Source organism: Mobula birostris, chromosome 1 (assembly GCF_030028105.1).
Source record: "Mobula birostris isolate sMobBir1 chromosome 1, sMobBir1.hap1, whole genome shotgun sequence".
In the NCBI taxonomy this organism is placed as follows: domain Eukaryota; kingdom Metazoa; phylum Chordata; class Chondrichthyes; order Myliobatiformes; family Myliobatidae; genus Mobula; species Mobula birostris.
This window is the reverse complement of record NC_092370.1, coordinates 11,807,217-11,824,555: the sequence shown is the minus strand read 5'-3', so window position 1 is coordinate 11,824,555 and position 17,339 is coordinate 11,807,217. Positions and strand designations below refer to the sequence as shown.

Below are 17,339 nucleotides of genomic sequence, written 5' to 3'. Positions count from 1 at the left end.
GAGGGAGAGGTTGTTTTCTTAACACCACTGTGTCAGAGAGATGACTTCTTCCCTGTAGGCCACCTCATTATTGTTTGAAATAAGGCCAATCAATGTAGTGTCATCAGCAAATTTAATTAGCAGATTAGAGCTGTGAGTGGCAACACAGTCATGGGTATACAGGGAGTAAAGGATGGGACTCAGTACGCAGCCCTGAGGGGCTTCTGTATTGAGGGTCAGAGAGGTGGAGGTGAGGGAGTCAACTCTTACCACCTGCCGGCGATCTGACAGGAAGTCCAGGATCCAGCTGCACAAGGCAGGGTCAAGGCCGAGGTCTTTGAGCTTCTTGTCGAGCTTGGATGGAATTATGGTGTTGAATGCTGAAATGTAGTCCAAGAACAGCATTCTCACGTAAGCATCCTCCTCCAGATGTGTAAGGACGGTATATAGAGCAGTGGCTATTGTGTCGTCTGTCAAACGGTTGTGTCGGTTGGTGAATTGTAGGGGGTTCAGTTTGGGTGATAGCAAGCTGCAGATGTAATCCTTGACCAGCCTCTGAAAGTATTTGCTTATTATTGGGGTGAGTGTGACAGGATGCCAGTCATTCAGGCATGTTACCTTGGTCTTTTTTTGAAGTAGGAGGGCACTCTACACTGGGAGAGGGAGGGATTAAAAATGTCAGTAAACACACCTGCTAGTTGTGCTGCGCACATCCTGAGTACTCGCCCAGAGAATTCAAAGTTTAAAGTAAGTTTATTATAAAAGCACATATACAGCCCTGAGATTTGTTTTCTTGCAGGGGCAGTCAGAGTAAATACAAAAAATGAGATAGAATCAATTAAAAGTCCATACTGAACAGGCTGGACAAGTAACCAAAAACAAACCATAGAAACATAGAAAGCCTACAGCACAATACAGGCCCTTTGGCCCACAAAGTTGTGCCAAACATGTCCTTACAAGTGAAAACCTGCAGATGCTGGAACACACACAAAATGCTGGATTCTTGAGTCCTGATGAAGGATCTTGGGCCAAAACTTCAACTGTTTACTCTTTTCCATGGATGGCAAACAGCCAATATGCAAAAGACAACAAACTGTGCAAATACAAAGGGGAATGGACAGGTGAATAAATAAATAAATCGCAATAAATATTGAGAATATGAGATGAAGAGTCCTTGAAAGTGAGTGCATAGGTTTTGAGAATTGTTCAGTGATGGGGCAAATGAAGTTATCCCTCAGGTTCAGGAGCCTGATGGTTAAGGGGTAATAGCTGTTCCTGAACCTGGTGGTGTGAGGGTCTTCGATGATGAATGCGGCAGTGCTCTGTGTGGATGTACTCAATTCTGAGGAGAAACTCAGCTGTATCCGCTATTTTTTGTAGGATTTTCCATTCAAGGGCATTGGTGTTTCCATACCAGGCTGTGATTCAACTGGCCAATTGAATTGTCAGTCTACAGAATGAGCGAAGTAGTATACTTTGGAGAATTGCAGTACAAATGGATTTTATTGACAAATGCTGTGCAATTATTATTTATTAATTAGTCTTTGCAGAAACATAGAAGAAAACAACATTGAAAGTTGTGGTGTGTAATTGCAGTGAGATGTTAAAAGATAAGAATGTCAATGAGCTGACACCACTTCTTATAAATCTTGTTTTGCAGGGAGTCGTTCCCAAATGACCTTCAGTTCAGCATTTTGATGCGTTTCACAGTTGATCAGACACAGACTCCAAATTTGAAGGTTAGTTGTAAATACAGAAATCATCATTGCATTTTGCAGTTGTAACTTGCACAATGGACTCAGCTTTCCAGATCATCTGCCTTTCTTTCCATGAACTCCAATACAGGCAGCTTTCAGGAAATCAAACCTTAGTCTTGCTTTTCACTTTCTTTTATTGTTCATACTTTGCTGTTCTTTAATAAATCAAATAGTAGAACTGAATATGTCTTACTGCCAAGATATAACACAGCTATCCATTTATCCATCGTGTCACCAAGGAATATTTTGTACCACTTCTGATGCCAGAGCCTATGTAATTTAATATTGCTGCAACAGAGCTCTGAATATTAACTTATTTTCATGTCTGATAGCCAAGGTAGCTATGGAAATTGCATTGTTTTATTCATTTATTAATATAGCTCATAATTAGATATCCATTGGGCAATTCAGGCCATCAGCACCAGCAGAGTTGTCAGAGTCACATTTCACCATAGTCAATAACTTCATTTTCCAGCCTATCACTCATTCCACCATTGTCATTACATTGATGAACCAACCCTGAAGGGCTAGTAGTATTCGTGCAATCACTCATTTCAAGTATGATGTTCTCTTTAGGGGTTGTCTATTGGCGGTATCCAGGATCCACATATCTGGATGGGTTCCCCAAACGGAGAATGCCTGTGCATGACTTTGTTTACCATGGGGAGGTCAGCCACCACAATGTCCTTCACAGATCGGGGTCAGGGTTCAGTGCTACCCTATTCAAGGAGTGCTGAAAGACATATTTTCATTTGGGGAGCCAGTCCTAACTACAGTGCAGCTGTATACGGCTGTATATTAATAAGTGCAAACTGCAAGTAACAAACAAATTGTCATAAAATTGAAGTTCTATAGTCTGTCAAATCTAGTTCTAAACAGTCAAAGACAAATGAGCAGCTAATTGGAAGAGGATGAAGAAATTCCAGGACCATCCCTGTTACTGGTGAAGGAAGCCCAACACATGAATTCCAAAGATCAAAGAGAATTCCAAATGTACAGCTGCAAAAGTCTATTAGCTAAGAACAGAGAAAGAAAGACTAAAGATGTTGGCCAGAGTTGTCAACTCTTCTTATACCCCATGGATAAGAGATTTGCAGATAAGTCAACCAATCAGATGGCCCCTATTGAAATAATACAATACCAGAGAACTTTCCAGAACTCGCAAAGGACTGTAACCATGAAGGTGCACAGTAAACAATTGCATATATGATCACAAGAAAAGGAGGAGAGAAAAAAAAGGATCAGCCATGATTGAAAGGCAGAGTAGACTCAATGGGCCAAATGGCCTAATTTTGCTCCTATGTCTTATAGTCTTACGGTCTAAACAGTTACATGTATATAGGTCGTTACATTAAAACATTAGTAGGCATAAAAGCTAAGCTGCAAAAAAAACAATTATACAGTCTAATCCAGCAATGGTGAACAATCATACCTCCTGCATCCATGTGCAAATCATTCACATATATCACAAGAGCACTGATCGCTGTGGAATAACATTAGTCACAGACATCTAACCATGAATATGACCCTCTACTGTTATCTTCTGTCCTCTATTACTAAGCCAATTTTGGATCCTACTTGACATCATGGGCCCTAACCTTTTGGACAGATCTACCAGGACAGACCTTGTCAAAGGCCGTTTTAAAGTCCATGTAGACCACATCTACTATACTTCCCTCCCCTCATCATTGCTCTTTGTTAATTACTCAAAAAATTCAATCAAATTGACAGCTATGTCCTTGGTTGACACAGCCATGACGGCCATCTCAGATCACATAGAACAAAGCACAATACAGCACAGGAAGGGGCCCTTTAGCCTGTTGTGCTGAACCAATTAAATGAATAATCAAAAGGCTAACTAAACTAATCCCCTCTGCCAATGCAATGTCCATATCCTTCTGTTTTCCTCACATTCATCTATCTGAACTTCTCTTAAAAGTCTAATATATCTGCCTCTACCACCACCCCAGTCAGCACATTCAAGGCACCCACTGCTTTCTGTGTAAAAAATCTCGCTTCTCATTTGAAATTACCCCCTCTCACCTCTGGTATCAAACATTTTAACCCTGGAGGAAAAATACTGTCTGTCTACTCTATATATGCCTCTCATAATCTTGTATTTCATTATCTCATTATAGCTCATGTCCTCTAATCCAGGCAGCATCCTGGTAAACCTTTTCTGCCCCCTCTCCAAGGCCTCAACATTCTTCCTATAATGAGGCGACCAGAACTGTATGCAATACTTCAAATGCAGCCTGACTAGAGTTTTACAAAGCTGCAACATAACTTTCTGACTTCTGAATTCAGTGCCTTGCCTAATAAAGGCAAACATGCCTTATGCCTTTGTTACCACCCAATCAACCTATTTATCCACTTACAGGGAGCTATGAGCTTGGACCCCAAGATCCCTCTGCTCATTAACACTGTTTTTCCAAGTGTGCATGAATCCTGTCCCTCAGAATTTTTTTTCAATAACTTCGTAATACTGCCATACCAGGCTTTTCTCTGCCATACTATATGAAAAGAGGGACCTCATTCACCATCCTCCAGTCATCTGGCAAAATCTTAAAAATCTCAGCCTGTGACACAATGATCTTTTCACTTGTCTCCAATTAAAATGTGAGGTCTTTATGGTTTTACTCTACTTACTGCCTGTTCATGGTTTTTTCCTTGAGAATTTCTGAACTAAATTTATTTACTAATGCTTGATTATTTGTCATTGTTTTAACTTTATGTAAGTTATGGCAACATGTATGAGGTGGAAAAAGCACTTTCAGTTTTTGCTTTGCAAATTACAGGTGAAAGTTGCCATTTTGAAATACATTGAGACCTTGACGATACAAATGGAGCCAGCAGATTTTGTAAACTCTAGTGAAACACGTCTGGCAGTATCACGAATCATCACGTGGACAACAGAGCCAAAGAGCTCTGACGTTCGAAAGGTACCTGCTTTACCTGATTTACCTTTGTATTGTTTTCTTGGCCTGACTTGTTCTTATGGCACTTTACATTTGTCAAAGCATATACGATTATTTCAGTTAATTTAATCATTTTTCCCAATTAGTTTATTCATTTAAATTTCGCTTAACAAAACAGCAATATAATTGAAATGCCTGAATCAGAATCAGGTTTGTTCAGGCCATTGGTTCAGAAGTTTCATGACTATTCTTAAGTCTGTTCATCTGAGCTTCAAACTCCTGGAACAACAAATAATCTGCTGGAAGAACCAGAATCAGGCTTAAAATCACTGGCATGAAGTTGTTGTTTTGAGGCATCAGTACATTGCATAACTAATAATAAAAACTAAAATTATAATAAGTATAAAAAAAGAAAGCAAAGCAAGCTAAATAAGTAGTGCAAAAAGAGAGCAAAAAAAAGAAAAACATTGAAGTAGTATACATTGAGGAAGGTAAATATTGAGCTCGTCGTCTGTTCAGAAATCTGATTGCAGAGGGACAGAAGCTGTTCCTCAAGCATTGTTTGTGTTTTCAGGCTCATGTACCTCTTCGTTGATGGTAACATTGAGAAGAGGGCATGTCCTGGGTGATGGGAGTCCTTAGAGCAAAAATTAGTGGGAAGTTAAAAGGATTGAGGAGCTTTTAAAAACCAACAGGAGGCAACTAAAAAGTCATTAAGAAGATAAAGATGGAATACAAAAGTAAACTAACCAATAATATTAAAGAGGATACCAAAAGTTTCTTCAGATACATAAAATGTAAAAGAGAGTCAAGTGGATATCGGACCGCTGCAAAATGATGCTGGAGAGGTAGTAATGGGAAACAACAAAATGGTAGATGACGTGAATAAGAATTTTGCATCAGTCTTCACTGTGGAAAGCACCAGCAGTATGGTGGAAGTTCCAGGTGTCAGAAGTCATGAAGTGTGTGAAGTTACCATATCTAGAGAGAAGGTTCTTGGGAAACTAAAAAGTCTGAAGGAGGTGGCTGAAGAGATTGTGGAGACATTAATAATGATCTTTCAAAAAAATCATTGGACTCTGGCATAGTGCCAGAGGACTGGAAATTAGAAGAAAGGAAACTATAGGTCAGTTAGTCTGACCTCAGTGGTTGGGAAGATGTTGGAGTCGAATATTAAGGATGAGGTTTTGTGGTACTTGGAGGCACATGATCAACTAGGCCATAGTCAGCATGGTTTCCTCAAAGGAAAATCTTGCCAGACAAATCTGTTGTAATTCTTTGAAGAAATAACAAGCAGGATGGATCAAGGAGAATTGGTTGATGTTGTGTTCTTGGATTTTCAGAAGGCTTTTGTCAAGGTGCCACTCATGAGGCTGCTTAACAAGCTAATTAGCCCATGGTATTACAGAAAAGATTCGAGCATGGGTAAAGCAGTGGCTGATTGGCAGGAGGCAAAGAGTGGGAATAAAGGGAGCCTTTTATGGTTGGCTGCTGATGACTAGTGGTGTTCCACAGGGGCCTGTACTGGGACTGATTCTTTTTACATTATATTTTAATGATTTGGATGATGGAATTGATGGCTTTGCTGCAAAGTTTGCAGTCAATATGAAGATAGGTGGAAGGGCAGGTGGTTTATGGGAAGTAGAGAGGCACCAGAAGGACTTCGACAGATTCGGATAATGGGCAAAGAAATAGCAGATGGAATACAGTGTCGGGAAGTGTATGGTCATGCACTTTGGTAGAAGAAGTGAAAGAGTTGACTATTTTCTAAATGGAGAAAAAATACAAAAAACTGAGGCGTAAAAGGACTTGGGAGTCCTTGTGCAGGATTCCTAAAGGTTCATTTGCAGGTTGAGTCTGTGGTGAGGAAGGTAAATGCAATGTTAGCACTCATTTCAAGAAGACTAGAATATTAAAGCAAGAATGTAATGTTGAAACTTTATAAAGCACTAGTGAAGCCTTATGTGGAGTAATGTGACCATTTTTGGATCAAATGGCCTAATTCTGCTCCTATATTTTATGGTCTTATAGTCTTAATGATGAATTCTGTCTTTTTGAGGCCTCGTCTTTTGAAAATGTCTTTGATGCTGGGGCAGCTAATGAATGGTCTTGCATTTTAAAACACTAATGAAAAATAACTCTTTACTATGAATAATCTTTGTTATCTTTTAAGAAGCTGGTATAATAGCTGCAAGAGTCAAAAGCCTGCTCATTCCAGTTTCTGCCTAATTCTCTCACCGTTTGCCCTCTTTCAATTTTATATTCTCCTGTAATATCCACACTTATCCTTATTCATAGTCATCTTAAAATTTCATGAGTTTTGATCACTGTTTGCTAAATGTTCTGCCACGGTCTGCTCTGGACTATACAACATCCAAGGAGAGCTAGCAAGCTAAATGCAAAGTTAGCTGACCGGTAGGAAACAGAGGGTGATGGTGGAGAGAGAGTACTCAAGCTGGTGGTCTGTGACTAGTGATTGTGTCCCAATGGTTGTTGCTGGGCCCACTGTTATTTGTCATCTATATTAAAGATATGGATGAAAATATGAGCAGTAGTGAATAAGTTTGCAGTTGATACTAAAATAGTAGTTATAGTGCAGAAACTATCAAATTGCAGTGGGTCTTGATTTGTGGCAAATGGAATTTAATTCAGAAAAGTGTGAAGTGTTACATTTAGGAAGGACAAATCAAGATGGGACTTTTACATTGAATGTAAAGACCCAGCTACTGTTGGACAACAGAAGGACCTTGGAATATGAATGCTTAGTTCTTTTAAAGTGGAGTCACAGGTGGACAAGATAATGAAGAATATAAAATATGGCAGGGCATTGAATATAAAATTCCCATTCCCATTCCAGCATGTCAGTCCATGGCCTCCTCTTGTGACGCGATGAGGCTACCCTCAGAGTGGGGGAGCAATACCTTATATTCTAACTGAGTTGCCTCCAACCTGATGGCGTGAACATTGATTTTTGCCTTCCAGTTAAAAAAAAAAATTCCTCTTCCCTCCCTTCTTCCATTTCCCACTTTGGCCTCTTACCTCTTCTTACTTGCCTATCATCTCCCCCGGTGCCCCTCCTCCTCCTTTTTCTCCTTTGATCCACTCTGCTATCAGATTCCTTCCTCTCCAGCCTTTTCCAGCCTTTTATTTTTCCCACCCGCCTGGCTTCACCTAATGCCTTCTCCTCACCCCACCTTTTTATTCTGGCATGTCACCCCTTCCTTTCCAGTCCCAAAGGAGGATCTTGGCCCAAAACATTGACTGTTTATTCAGTTTTGTAGATGCTATCTGACCTGCTGTGCTCCTCCAGCATTGAATGTAGAGGTTTGGAAGTAGGGTTGGTGAAATAACATGTGGAGCATTGTGGAGTTTTAGCCACCCAGTTACAGAACCTGGGCCTCTGTACCTCCATCTGCAATTGGATCCTCAACTTCCTAAGCGGAAGACCACAATCTGTGCGGATTGGTGATAACGTCTCCTAGCTGACGATCAACACTGGTGCACCTCAAGGGTGTGTGCTTAGCCCACTGCTCTACTCTCTCTATACCCATGACTGTGTGGCTAGGCATAGCTCAAATACCATCTATAAATTTGCTGACGATACAACCATTGTTGGTAGAATCTCAGATGGAGAAGAGAGGGTGTACAAGAGCGAGATATGCCAATTAGTGGGGTGGTGTCGTGGCAACAACCTGGCACTCAATGTCAGTATGACAAAAGAGCTGATTGTGGACTTCAGGAAGGGTAAGACGAAGCACAGGACAGAGAGAAGCTGCAAAGGGTTGTAAATTTAGTCGGCTCCATCTTAGGTACTAACCTACAAAGTACCCAGGACATCTTCAAGGAGCAGTGTCTTAGAAAGGCAGCATCCATTATTAAGGGCACCCAGCACCCAGGGCATGCCCTTTTCTCACTGTTACCTTCAGGTAGGAGGTACAGAAGCCTGAAGGCACACGCTCAGTGATTCAAGAACAGTTTCTTCCCCCTGCCATCCGATTCCTAAATGGACATTGAACCCGTAAACACTACCTCACTTTTTTATTATGTATTATTTCTGTTTTTTGCATGATTTTTAATTTATTCAATATACATATACTATACATTTTTATATTGAGCAATAATTGAAAAGCTGCAATTGAAATTATGAATATTGTGATGGGTTTAATTAAATTTCTCTCAGTGTTACTTCAAACAATCTTTTCTCTTTTAGGCTGCCCAGGCAGTTTTAATATGCCTGTTTCAACTCAACACACCAGAGTTCAGCATGCTGCTTGGAGCCCTACCTAAAACATTCCAAGATGGAGCAACCAAACTTCTTCAAACACACCTTCGCAGTTTAGGCAATACTATCCAGGTACTTTTGCTTTGGTCCTTAAATCATTTTACTGGTAACGTAACCTTGTTCAGTTAAGCAGGTTGTGCATGCAAATTTAAAACATTTATGATAAAGTTAACTGCTTCAATAAGCCAGATTCAATTATGACCGCAAGGTTTGAAACTCTAACATACGTTCTATTGACTTTGGTTTCCACATGGTACCCCTCACCTATAGAGTCATAGAAAAGTAAAGCACAGAAACAGGCCCTTCAGTCCATCTAGTCTGTAGCGAACTATTTAAACTGCCAAGTCCCATCAACCTACACCCATACCATAGCCCTCCGTACCTCTCCCACCTATGCACCTATCTTTGTCAAGTTCCATGAAGGGTCTTAGTGCTTACGCTATATTCATTTGATAGCAGTGATCACCTTGCTGCAGTAGTGCCTTCTTTATTTTATGCAATGGATTGCCAAAGCAAGATACTTTCTAACTAATGAAAAAAAAATGCCGTCCCCTCTTAAAAGGATCGAAGATGGCACCAAGGCCTGGTGACTTGTTGCAGGCTGCTCTCATTACTTCCGTTGTAATCATTCTATTCTTTCACTTCAATGCTCTGTTGTATGAATTGTTCTGTACGAATAATATGCAATATTAGTTTTTCCACTGTACCTCTACATGTGACAAACGTAAACCAATTTGCCAATTTAGTCCACTGCCTTTTCCATTTAATTTATCCTTTCTAAATTTCAAATACTCTGGATTACTTAGTCAGTGAAGGCTTATTTCTCTGATGACAATCGGAGTATATCCATTCATGCTGCTATTTATCCTCCTTGCTGGAGCAGAATGCATCCGGTTAAAGTGCACTCTAATTTAACTTTTTAAACTTTCTGTTCTCTGACCGACCTTGCAGATATTTCCACTGCCTATTTGGTTTACTGACTAAATTTCTAACTTGCATTTCTAGTCTCCTTCCTGGCTCTTCTCTCAATTTTCCATCCATTTGCCAAAAAAAAAAACATTTTGCAAAAGTACCCTCCTCAAAAGCAAGTTCCCTTGCGAGGATACTTGCCTTGGCAAGTATACACCTTTGAGGTGTAAACTTTCCAACTTGTACATGTCCCAGAATGAGTCCCAGACATTCAGAATGTTAAACTATCAGCTATGCACTAATTCCCCATCCTTCTGCTTCAGTCCTTGTTAGCACGTAATACTAGGAGTAACCCTGAGATTATCAACTTTTAAAATCCTGCCTTTTAATCCCATTTTAAGCTTGGGCAACACAGCATCTTAAAGTCATATTCATTGCTATTGTAATCTCTCAATTACTAAATCTTTTTATCAGTATTCCTTCTCCCCATCGTATAGCTGAACCACTTTCTGGCTCTGGCTGTTCCCCCATGAACTGTCATCACTCTCACCCCTCTATCTAAAAGGGAAAATCCCTTAGGGTGTGAGAATAATCAGGAGACAGCTGAACTGGCTGCCTGATGCTGCTATCTGCATTTCGGTCACCTATTCCCTCTCAAACAGCTCATTTTGGCGTTTGCCATTCCCTATTACATAAAAGAGACACTATATAATTACTTTTCAAAGACAGCCAACAAGATTTCATTCTAAAGTAAGAAAGTAGCTGGCTTTGTGCAGGATATAGGTTTGTCTACAATATGGTATTCAATGGACTACGTTGATTGCATTCTGGGCACCACATATCAGCTCTGAGGTATATCATAATTGAAAGGAGTTCTCCCCTCTCAATATTCTTGCAATGTCTTGAATTCTCTCAAATGAGTGGAGCCTCACTCATCGATTGCATTAGAAGATGAGGTCAGTGGGTTTCTGGATGTTAAAGACATAATAAGACCATAAGGCACAGGAGCAGAATTAGGCCATTCAGCCCTTCAAATCTGCTCTGCTATTCCATTAAGGTTTGTTTATTATCCCTGTCAACCCCATTCTCCTGCATTTTCACCATAACCTTTGATGCCCTGACTAACCAAGAACCTTTAGACCTCTGCTTTAAATATACTCAATGACTTTTCTCCACAGCCATCTGTGGCAATGAATTCCACAGATTCAATACCCGCTGGCTAAAGAAATTCCTCCTCATCACTGCTCTAAATGGACGTCTCTCTTTCTAAGGCTGTACCCTCAAGTCCTAGAGTCACCCACTGTAGGAAGCATCCTCTGCACTCTATCTAGACCTTTCAACATTCAACAGGTTTCAAAGAGATCCCCCATCTTTCTTCTAAACTCTAACGAGTGCAGGCATTGAGCCATCGAATGCTCCTCATTCCTGGGATCAATCTTATAAACTTCCTTTGAGCCCTCCACAATGCCAGCACATCTCTTCCGGATAAAGAAAAACTCACAATACTCCAATTGCAATCTGACCAATGCCTTATAAAGCCTCAGCATGACCTCCTTGCTTTGAAATTTTAGTTTACATTGCAATTTGCCTTAAATTTCTCTATTTTCAAAGAGAATTGTGAGACTAAAACTTAACTTTTCCTGCATGATAAACAGAACTGCAGAACATCCAGTGAGCGGCAGTTCTGGGTGAAATTGCCTTGTTAATGAGAGAGGTCAGAGTAGAATGGCCGGACTGGTTCAGGCTGACAGGAAGGTGACAGTAACTCAAATAACCACACATTGCAACAGTGGTGGGCAGAAGAGCATCTCGGAGCGTACAATATGTTGAGCCTTGAAGTGGAAGGGCTACAGCAGCAGCAGCAGAAGACCATCCTGGATTCCCTCCCGGACCTAATAATGTGGCCACTGAGTGTGTGCAGCCCAGCACTTCTACAAGGCAACCTTCCCTTGCATTTCTTTCACAGAGATGTCGAGTTCATGGACATAACCATAAGAACATATAATCAAGCATTGACAGCATTTGCACAGCATCATGAATAATTTCATCTGAAGTTTTTCTCCTGCAGGAAAAGTACTTAGAAAGTAGAGCACAGCTGAAACCATATTTGTTCATTGGGTCTCCCTTCCACCCATCTGAGATATTTATCTGTAGCACTGTTATACAGGCTTTGTCAGTGTTCCCTCCAATTTGTCCAACAATCTCTTTAACCCTCCCATCACCCATTATCAGGCAGGTGGTACAATAGCGTTAGCACAAGGACTGTTAGATTGGGACATGGCTGCTTCTCCCAGGCCTTGAGACTACTGAATTTCGTACCACCACCCAGGTCTCATCATGTATGAAGTGCCAGTAATGTATACTGTTTACTTTTTGACTTGTGTCGTAAATACATAATATTCGTTAATTTCTTTGTGATAATATTACCTTGTGTGTTGTGTCTGAGTTACACTACCAGTAGGCAGCCATCAATCCTAGGGGATCATGGGTTTGCACCCCTGGTGGACTGTGTCCTCTCCAGGGTGCAGGACTGGGTGGGAAGATTTGAAGAACTAACTTGCCCATGCGGTGGAATCCCCCCCCCCCCCACGTCACTGATGTAGTCCAAGGGAAGGGCACGCGACGATACAGCTTGGCACCAGTGTTGTCGCAGAGGTTGCCAGAGTGAAGTTGTAAACAACATCAAACTGCCATAGGAACCCCAGCTCCGGATTTCTTCCTCAGGGTCTACTCCTGAAGCCTTTCCCATGAGTGAGTATGGCTACAAGGCAGCGGAGGATTACAATCAAAGTTTTCCTTCTCCTAGGTGGGCTGCCATCCAAGGCTGATGAGCCCCACATGCCCCAAACAACTGGTTTTGAAGCACCAGTCGTCCGCCTTTGCTGCTTCTCTTGTCAGTAGAAACAGTTTCACCAGGCCAAGGAGCTAAGCCAAGAGTTGGACTTAGCTGTCAGAGGCTGTTAGAGATACATGCCACTTCGAGTACTTTATAGATAGTGGGAGCTTATCCCCACTACCACCCCTGGCTATAACAACCTGAGGAACCGTCTGAGTTACAGTGGCTAATAAGAAGTACTCACCACCACCCCCCCCCACGGAAGTTTTCATGCTTTATTGTTTTACAGTATTGAATCACAATGGATTTAATTTGCCTTTTTGATACTGGTCAACGGGAAAAAAAGACTCTTTGGTGTCAAAATGAAAATAGATCTCTACAAAAATGAGTCTAAATTAATTACAAATATAAAACACAAAATAATTCATTGCAGAAGTATTCACCTCCCCCCCCCCTTTAATATGACACACCAAATCATCACTGGTGCAACCAACTGGTTTTAGAAGTTGCATAATTAGTTAAATGGAGCTCTGTTTTTGGAGACCTTTGTGGAGTTAAGATGTTTCAATTGATTGTAATAAAAATACACCTATACCTGGAAGGTCCAACTGCTTGTGAATCAGTATCGTTGCAAAAACTACACTGTGAAGACAAAAGAACACTCTAAGCAACTTCGTGTAAAGGTTGTTGAAAAGCACAAATCAGGAGATGGATACAAGAAAATTTCCAAGGCACTGAATATCCCTTGGAGTACCATTAAGTCAATCATCAAGAAATGGAAAGAATATGGCACAGCTGTAAATCTGCCTAGAGCAGGCCGTCCTCAGAAACTGAGTGCCCGTGCAAAAAGGAGACTAGTCAGGGAGACCACCAAGAGACCTATGACATCTCTGGAGGAGTTACAAGCTTCAGTGGCTGCGATGGGAGAGACTGCACATACAACAACTTTTCCCTGGGTACTTCAACAGTTGCAGCTTTATGGGAGAGTGGCAAAGAGAAAGCCACTGTTGGGAAAAAACTCAAATGAAATCTCAGCTCGAATTTGCCAGAAGGCATGTGGGAGACTCTGAAGTCAGCTGGAAGAAAGTTCTGTGGTCTGATTAAACCAAAATTGAGTTTTTTGGCCATCAGACTAAATGCAATGTTTGGAGTAAGCCAAACATCACACATCATCAAAAATACATTATCCATAAAGCATGGTGGTGACTGCATCATGCTGTGGGAATGTTTCACTGCAGCAGGCCCTGGAAGGCTTGTGAAGGTAGAGGGTAAAGTGAATGCAGCAAAATGCAGGGAAATCCTGGAGGAAAACCTGATGCAGTCTGCAAGAGAACTGAGACTTGGGAGATTTGTTTCCCAGCAAGACATTGATCCCAAGCATAAAGCCAAAGAAAGCTACACACGAATGACTTGAGAACAACAAAGTTCATGGCCTGGAGTGGCCAAGTCAGAGTCTAGATCTCAATCTAATTGAGAATTTGTGGCTGGGCTTGAAAGGGGCTGTTAACTCACAATCCCTATGCAGTCTGTCAGAGCTTGAGCAGTTTTGTAAAGAAGAACGGGGAAAAACTGCAGTGCCCAGATGTGCAAAGCTGATAGAGACCTATCCTCACAGACTCAAGGCTGTAATTGCTGCCAAAGGTGCATCTTCTAAATACTGACTTGAAGGTGGTGAATACTTATGCAATCAATTATTTTGTGTTTTATATTTGTAATTAATTTAGATCACTTTGTAGAGATCTGTTTTCACTTTGACACAAAAGTGTCTTTTTCTGTTGATTAGCGTTAAAAATTAATTAAATCCACTGTGATTCAATGTTGTATAACAATAAAAAGTGAAAACTTCCGGGGGGGGGGGGGTGAATACTTTTTATATTTTAAAAAAAGATATTTTGTGTTTTTGAAACAATTGGAAAAATACATGACAAAATAATTTTACATTTTTTTAAAATCAGCAGGGATCAGGAAACAGCTCTGTTGCCAGAAGCACACCACGCTCACCTGCAGGTTGGACCAGTCCCCTTACTTCACCAACCAGTGCAAGTCAGAATACTCCACCACCAAGGTAAGGTGAACATAGAGGAGGGGCGCAATTAGTTACTGATGAATTAACATTGTCTTGTGGAACGTTTTCAAGAAATTTTGAATGGTCTGAAATATATAGTCAAAGATTTTGTGCATGTCCAAGTAAGTGGATTAATGTAGGAACATGGATTGAACAAAATAACCCAAGAAGTGCATTGGAAGCCACAGTTCGCTACCTGAACACTTCACCTGTATTGACCATGATGAAATATGTGCATAGAAGTGAGTTCAGGGAGGGGTACGTGGATAATCCGGAGAAGGCCTATATTACGAAGAAGGAGGTGTTCGATGTCACCAAACTCTGAAGGGTTGATTTATTAAAAGGGCCGGATGATATCGTTCAGATATCATCCGGCCAGGTTTGAACCAGGTTTGCTATGAGAAGATAGTTGAAACAGGTGGAATTTAATGCAGACAAATGTGAGGTGTTACACTTTTGGAAGACAAGCCAGGGTAGGACTCATCAGTGAATGATAGGGCACTGTACAGTAGAACAAAGGGATCTGGGAATACAGATCTATAACTCCTTAAGATTGCATCACAGATAGATAGGGTCATAAAGAGAGTTTTTGGCACATTGGCCTTAGTAAATTGGAGTATTGAGTACAAGAGTTGCAATGTTATGTTGAAGTTGTATGAGATGATGAAACATAGTTTGGACTATTGTGTGGCGTTCTGGTCGCCACCTACAGAAAGGATATGAATAAGCCTGAAAGAGTGCAGAGAAAATTTAGAAAGATGTTACCTGGATTTGAGGACCTAACTTGTAGGAAAAGGTTAAGTAGATTAGCACTTTATTCCCTGGAGCATGGGAGAATGAGGGGGGAGTTAATAGAGGTATACAGAATTATGAAGAATTTGGATAAAGGTTGAATATGTGCAAGCTTTTTACTCTGAGGTTAGGTGAGACTGGAACTAAGGTCCTTGGTTTAGGCTTAACGGTAAGATATTTAAGGCGAACCTGGAGGGAATCTCTTCGCTCTGAGGGTGGTGCCAGTGTGGAACGAGCTGCCCTGCAAAAGTGGTGGATGTGAGTTCAATTGCAACATTTAAGAGATGTTTCAATAGGTGCATGGATGAGGGGGCTATGATCTGGGAGTGGATAGCCGGGACTAGGCAGAATAATACTGCTAAATATGGCCATCAAATTTCATTTCAAAAATTGCCTAGTAATTAAAACTGTTAATATGCCTAGGATCCCCTCATTTTCCCTCTCATTTCAGAGCTTGTTGCTGTTCAGATAAATCAGAAGCGTAGTTTCTGTTGTGGCAATTCTGAACCATATTTTGTGAGATCAGTTTCAGTTTTGTGCTTTCCATTGCTATATTTGCTAAAACACATGGAGTGTAATCAACCATAACCCCTGCAATAAGACTTTACCAATTCATAATTTTCATCTTTTAAGCAGTGCATTTAACTATGATGCAGAAAACATGAACTCAGAAGAAATATACTGCTCTCTTCGAGGTATGTCTGAAGCAATCCAGAACTTCAGTCTCCTTAGTCAAGAAGAAATGAATGAACCTTTGAGGCGAGATGCTAAAAAGGAAGAGGATCTGGAGCAGGTAACTTTTGTGTATTTCTATAATTTTGCCTTAATGGATACCAACTTTGGGAGGATATTTCTTAACTATGTGCAGATCAGGTAGTGCTTTCCAATCCTTCCCTTTCTACCAACTGACTGAAAATAGAATGAATGCGCTAAGACCATTGGTCTTGAGTCAGTTCTTCCTACTTAATGGATGACGTTGAGCTGGAAAAATGGTAGAAGTGCTTCAATAAAAGGTGAAAGGTTCAAAGGTTCATTTTTATTTTCAAAATATGTATGCAGAATACAGCAGAGATTTTTCTTCTCCGGATAGCCACACAATACAGAAAAACCATAGAGGTAGTTGAAAGAAAAGACGTCAGTCTCCCCACACAAAAAAAATTAAAACTTGCAAACCACAAACCCCACCTAACCCCTCCCTTACACAAAAGCTAACAAATAGCCTATATGCAACAAGAACCTCAAACCCAAACCCTCAGCCTGCCAATCGGCAACAAGAAAGAAAGGGCGAGAACACAAAAGAAACATAGAACTGAATGAGGCCAGTGTGAACTACATTTAGTTTGAACTGCAGTCCAATCCATAAATCTCAGAGTTTAGTTTACATCTCCAAGAGCATCAGATACAATAGACACCGTCTACGAGTGGGGAAAATGATCCAAGGTTTCCAGCCTGAAGTTATTAGTGAAGAAGCTCTGATAACGGATTTGTTTCATTATTGTGTCTTTCAACTCAGAAACACACTCTCTGGCTATTTTATTAGGTAACCTATACACCCGCTCATTACTGCAAATATCTAATCAGCCAATCACGTGGCAGGAACTCAATGCATAAAAGCATGCAGACATGGTCAAGAGGTTTTGGAGCAAACATCAGAATGTGGAAGAAATGTGATCGAAGTGACTTTGACGGTGAAATAATTGTTGATGCCAGATGGGGTAGTTTAATTATCTCAAAAACTGCTGATCTCCTGGGATTTTCACACACATTATTCTCTAGAGTTTACAGAGAATGGTGCAGAAAA

The 17,339-nt window shown here is 40.7% G+C and overlaps 1 protein-coding gene across 7 annotated transcripts in view; it reads left to right on the top strand.

Moving 5' to 3' along the window:
• clasp2 (cytoplasmic linker associated protein 2) overlaps positions 1 to 17,339 on the top strand; it is a 358,715-nt gene that overhangs the window by 301,453 nt on the left and 39,923 nt on the right. For 4 of the 7 annotated variants that reach the window (XM_072252438.1, XM_072252433.1, XM_072252402.1 and 1 more), the window contains 5 exons: positions 1,640 to 1,718; positions 4,535 to 4,678; positions 8,865 to 9,008; positions 14,637 to 14,746; positions 16,172 to 16,331. In XM_072252438.1, coding sequence (XP_072108539.1) covers positions 1,640 to 1,718; positions 4,535 to 4,678; positions 8,865 to 9,008; positions 14,637 to 14,746; positions 16,172 to 16,331 — 637 coding nt within the window. The remainder of the gene's footprint in view (positions 1 to 1,639; positions 1,719 to 4,534; positions 4,679 to 8,864; positions 9,009 to 14,636; positions 14,747 to 16,171; positions 16,332 to 17,339) is intronic. The other 3 variants (XM_072252430.1, XM_072252420.1, XM_072252410.1) reach the window with 3 other exon arrangements.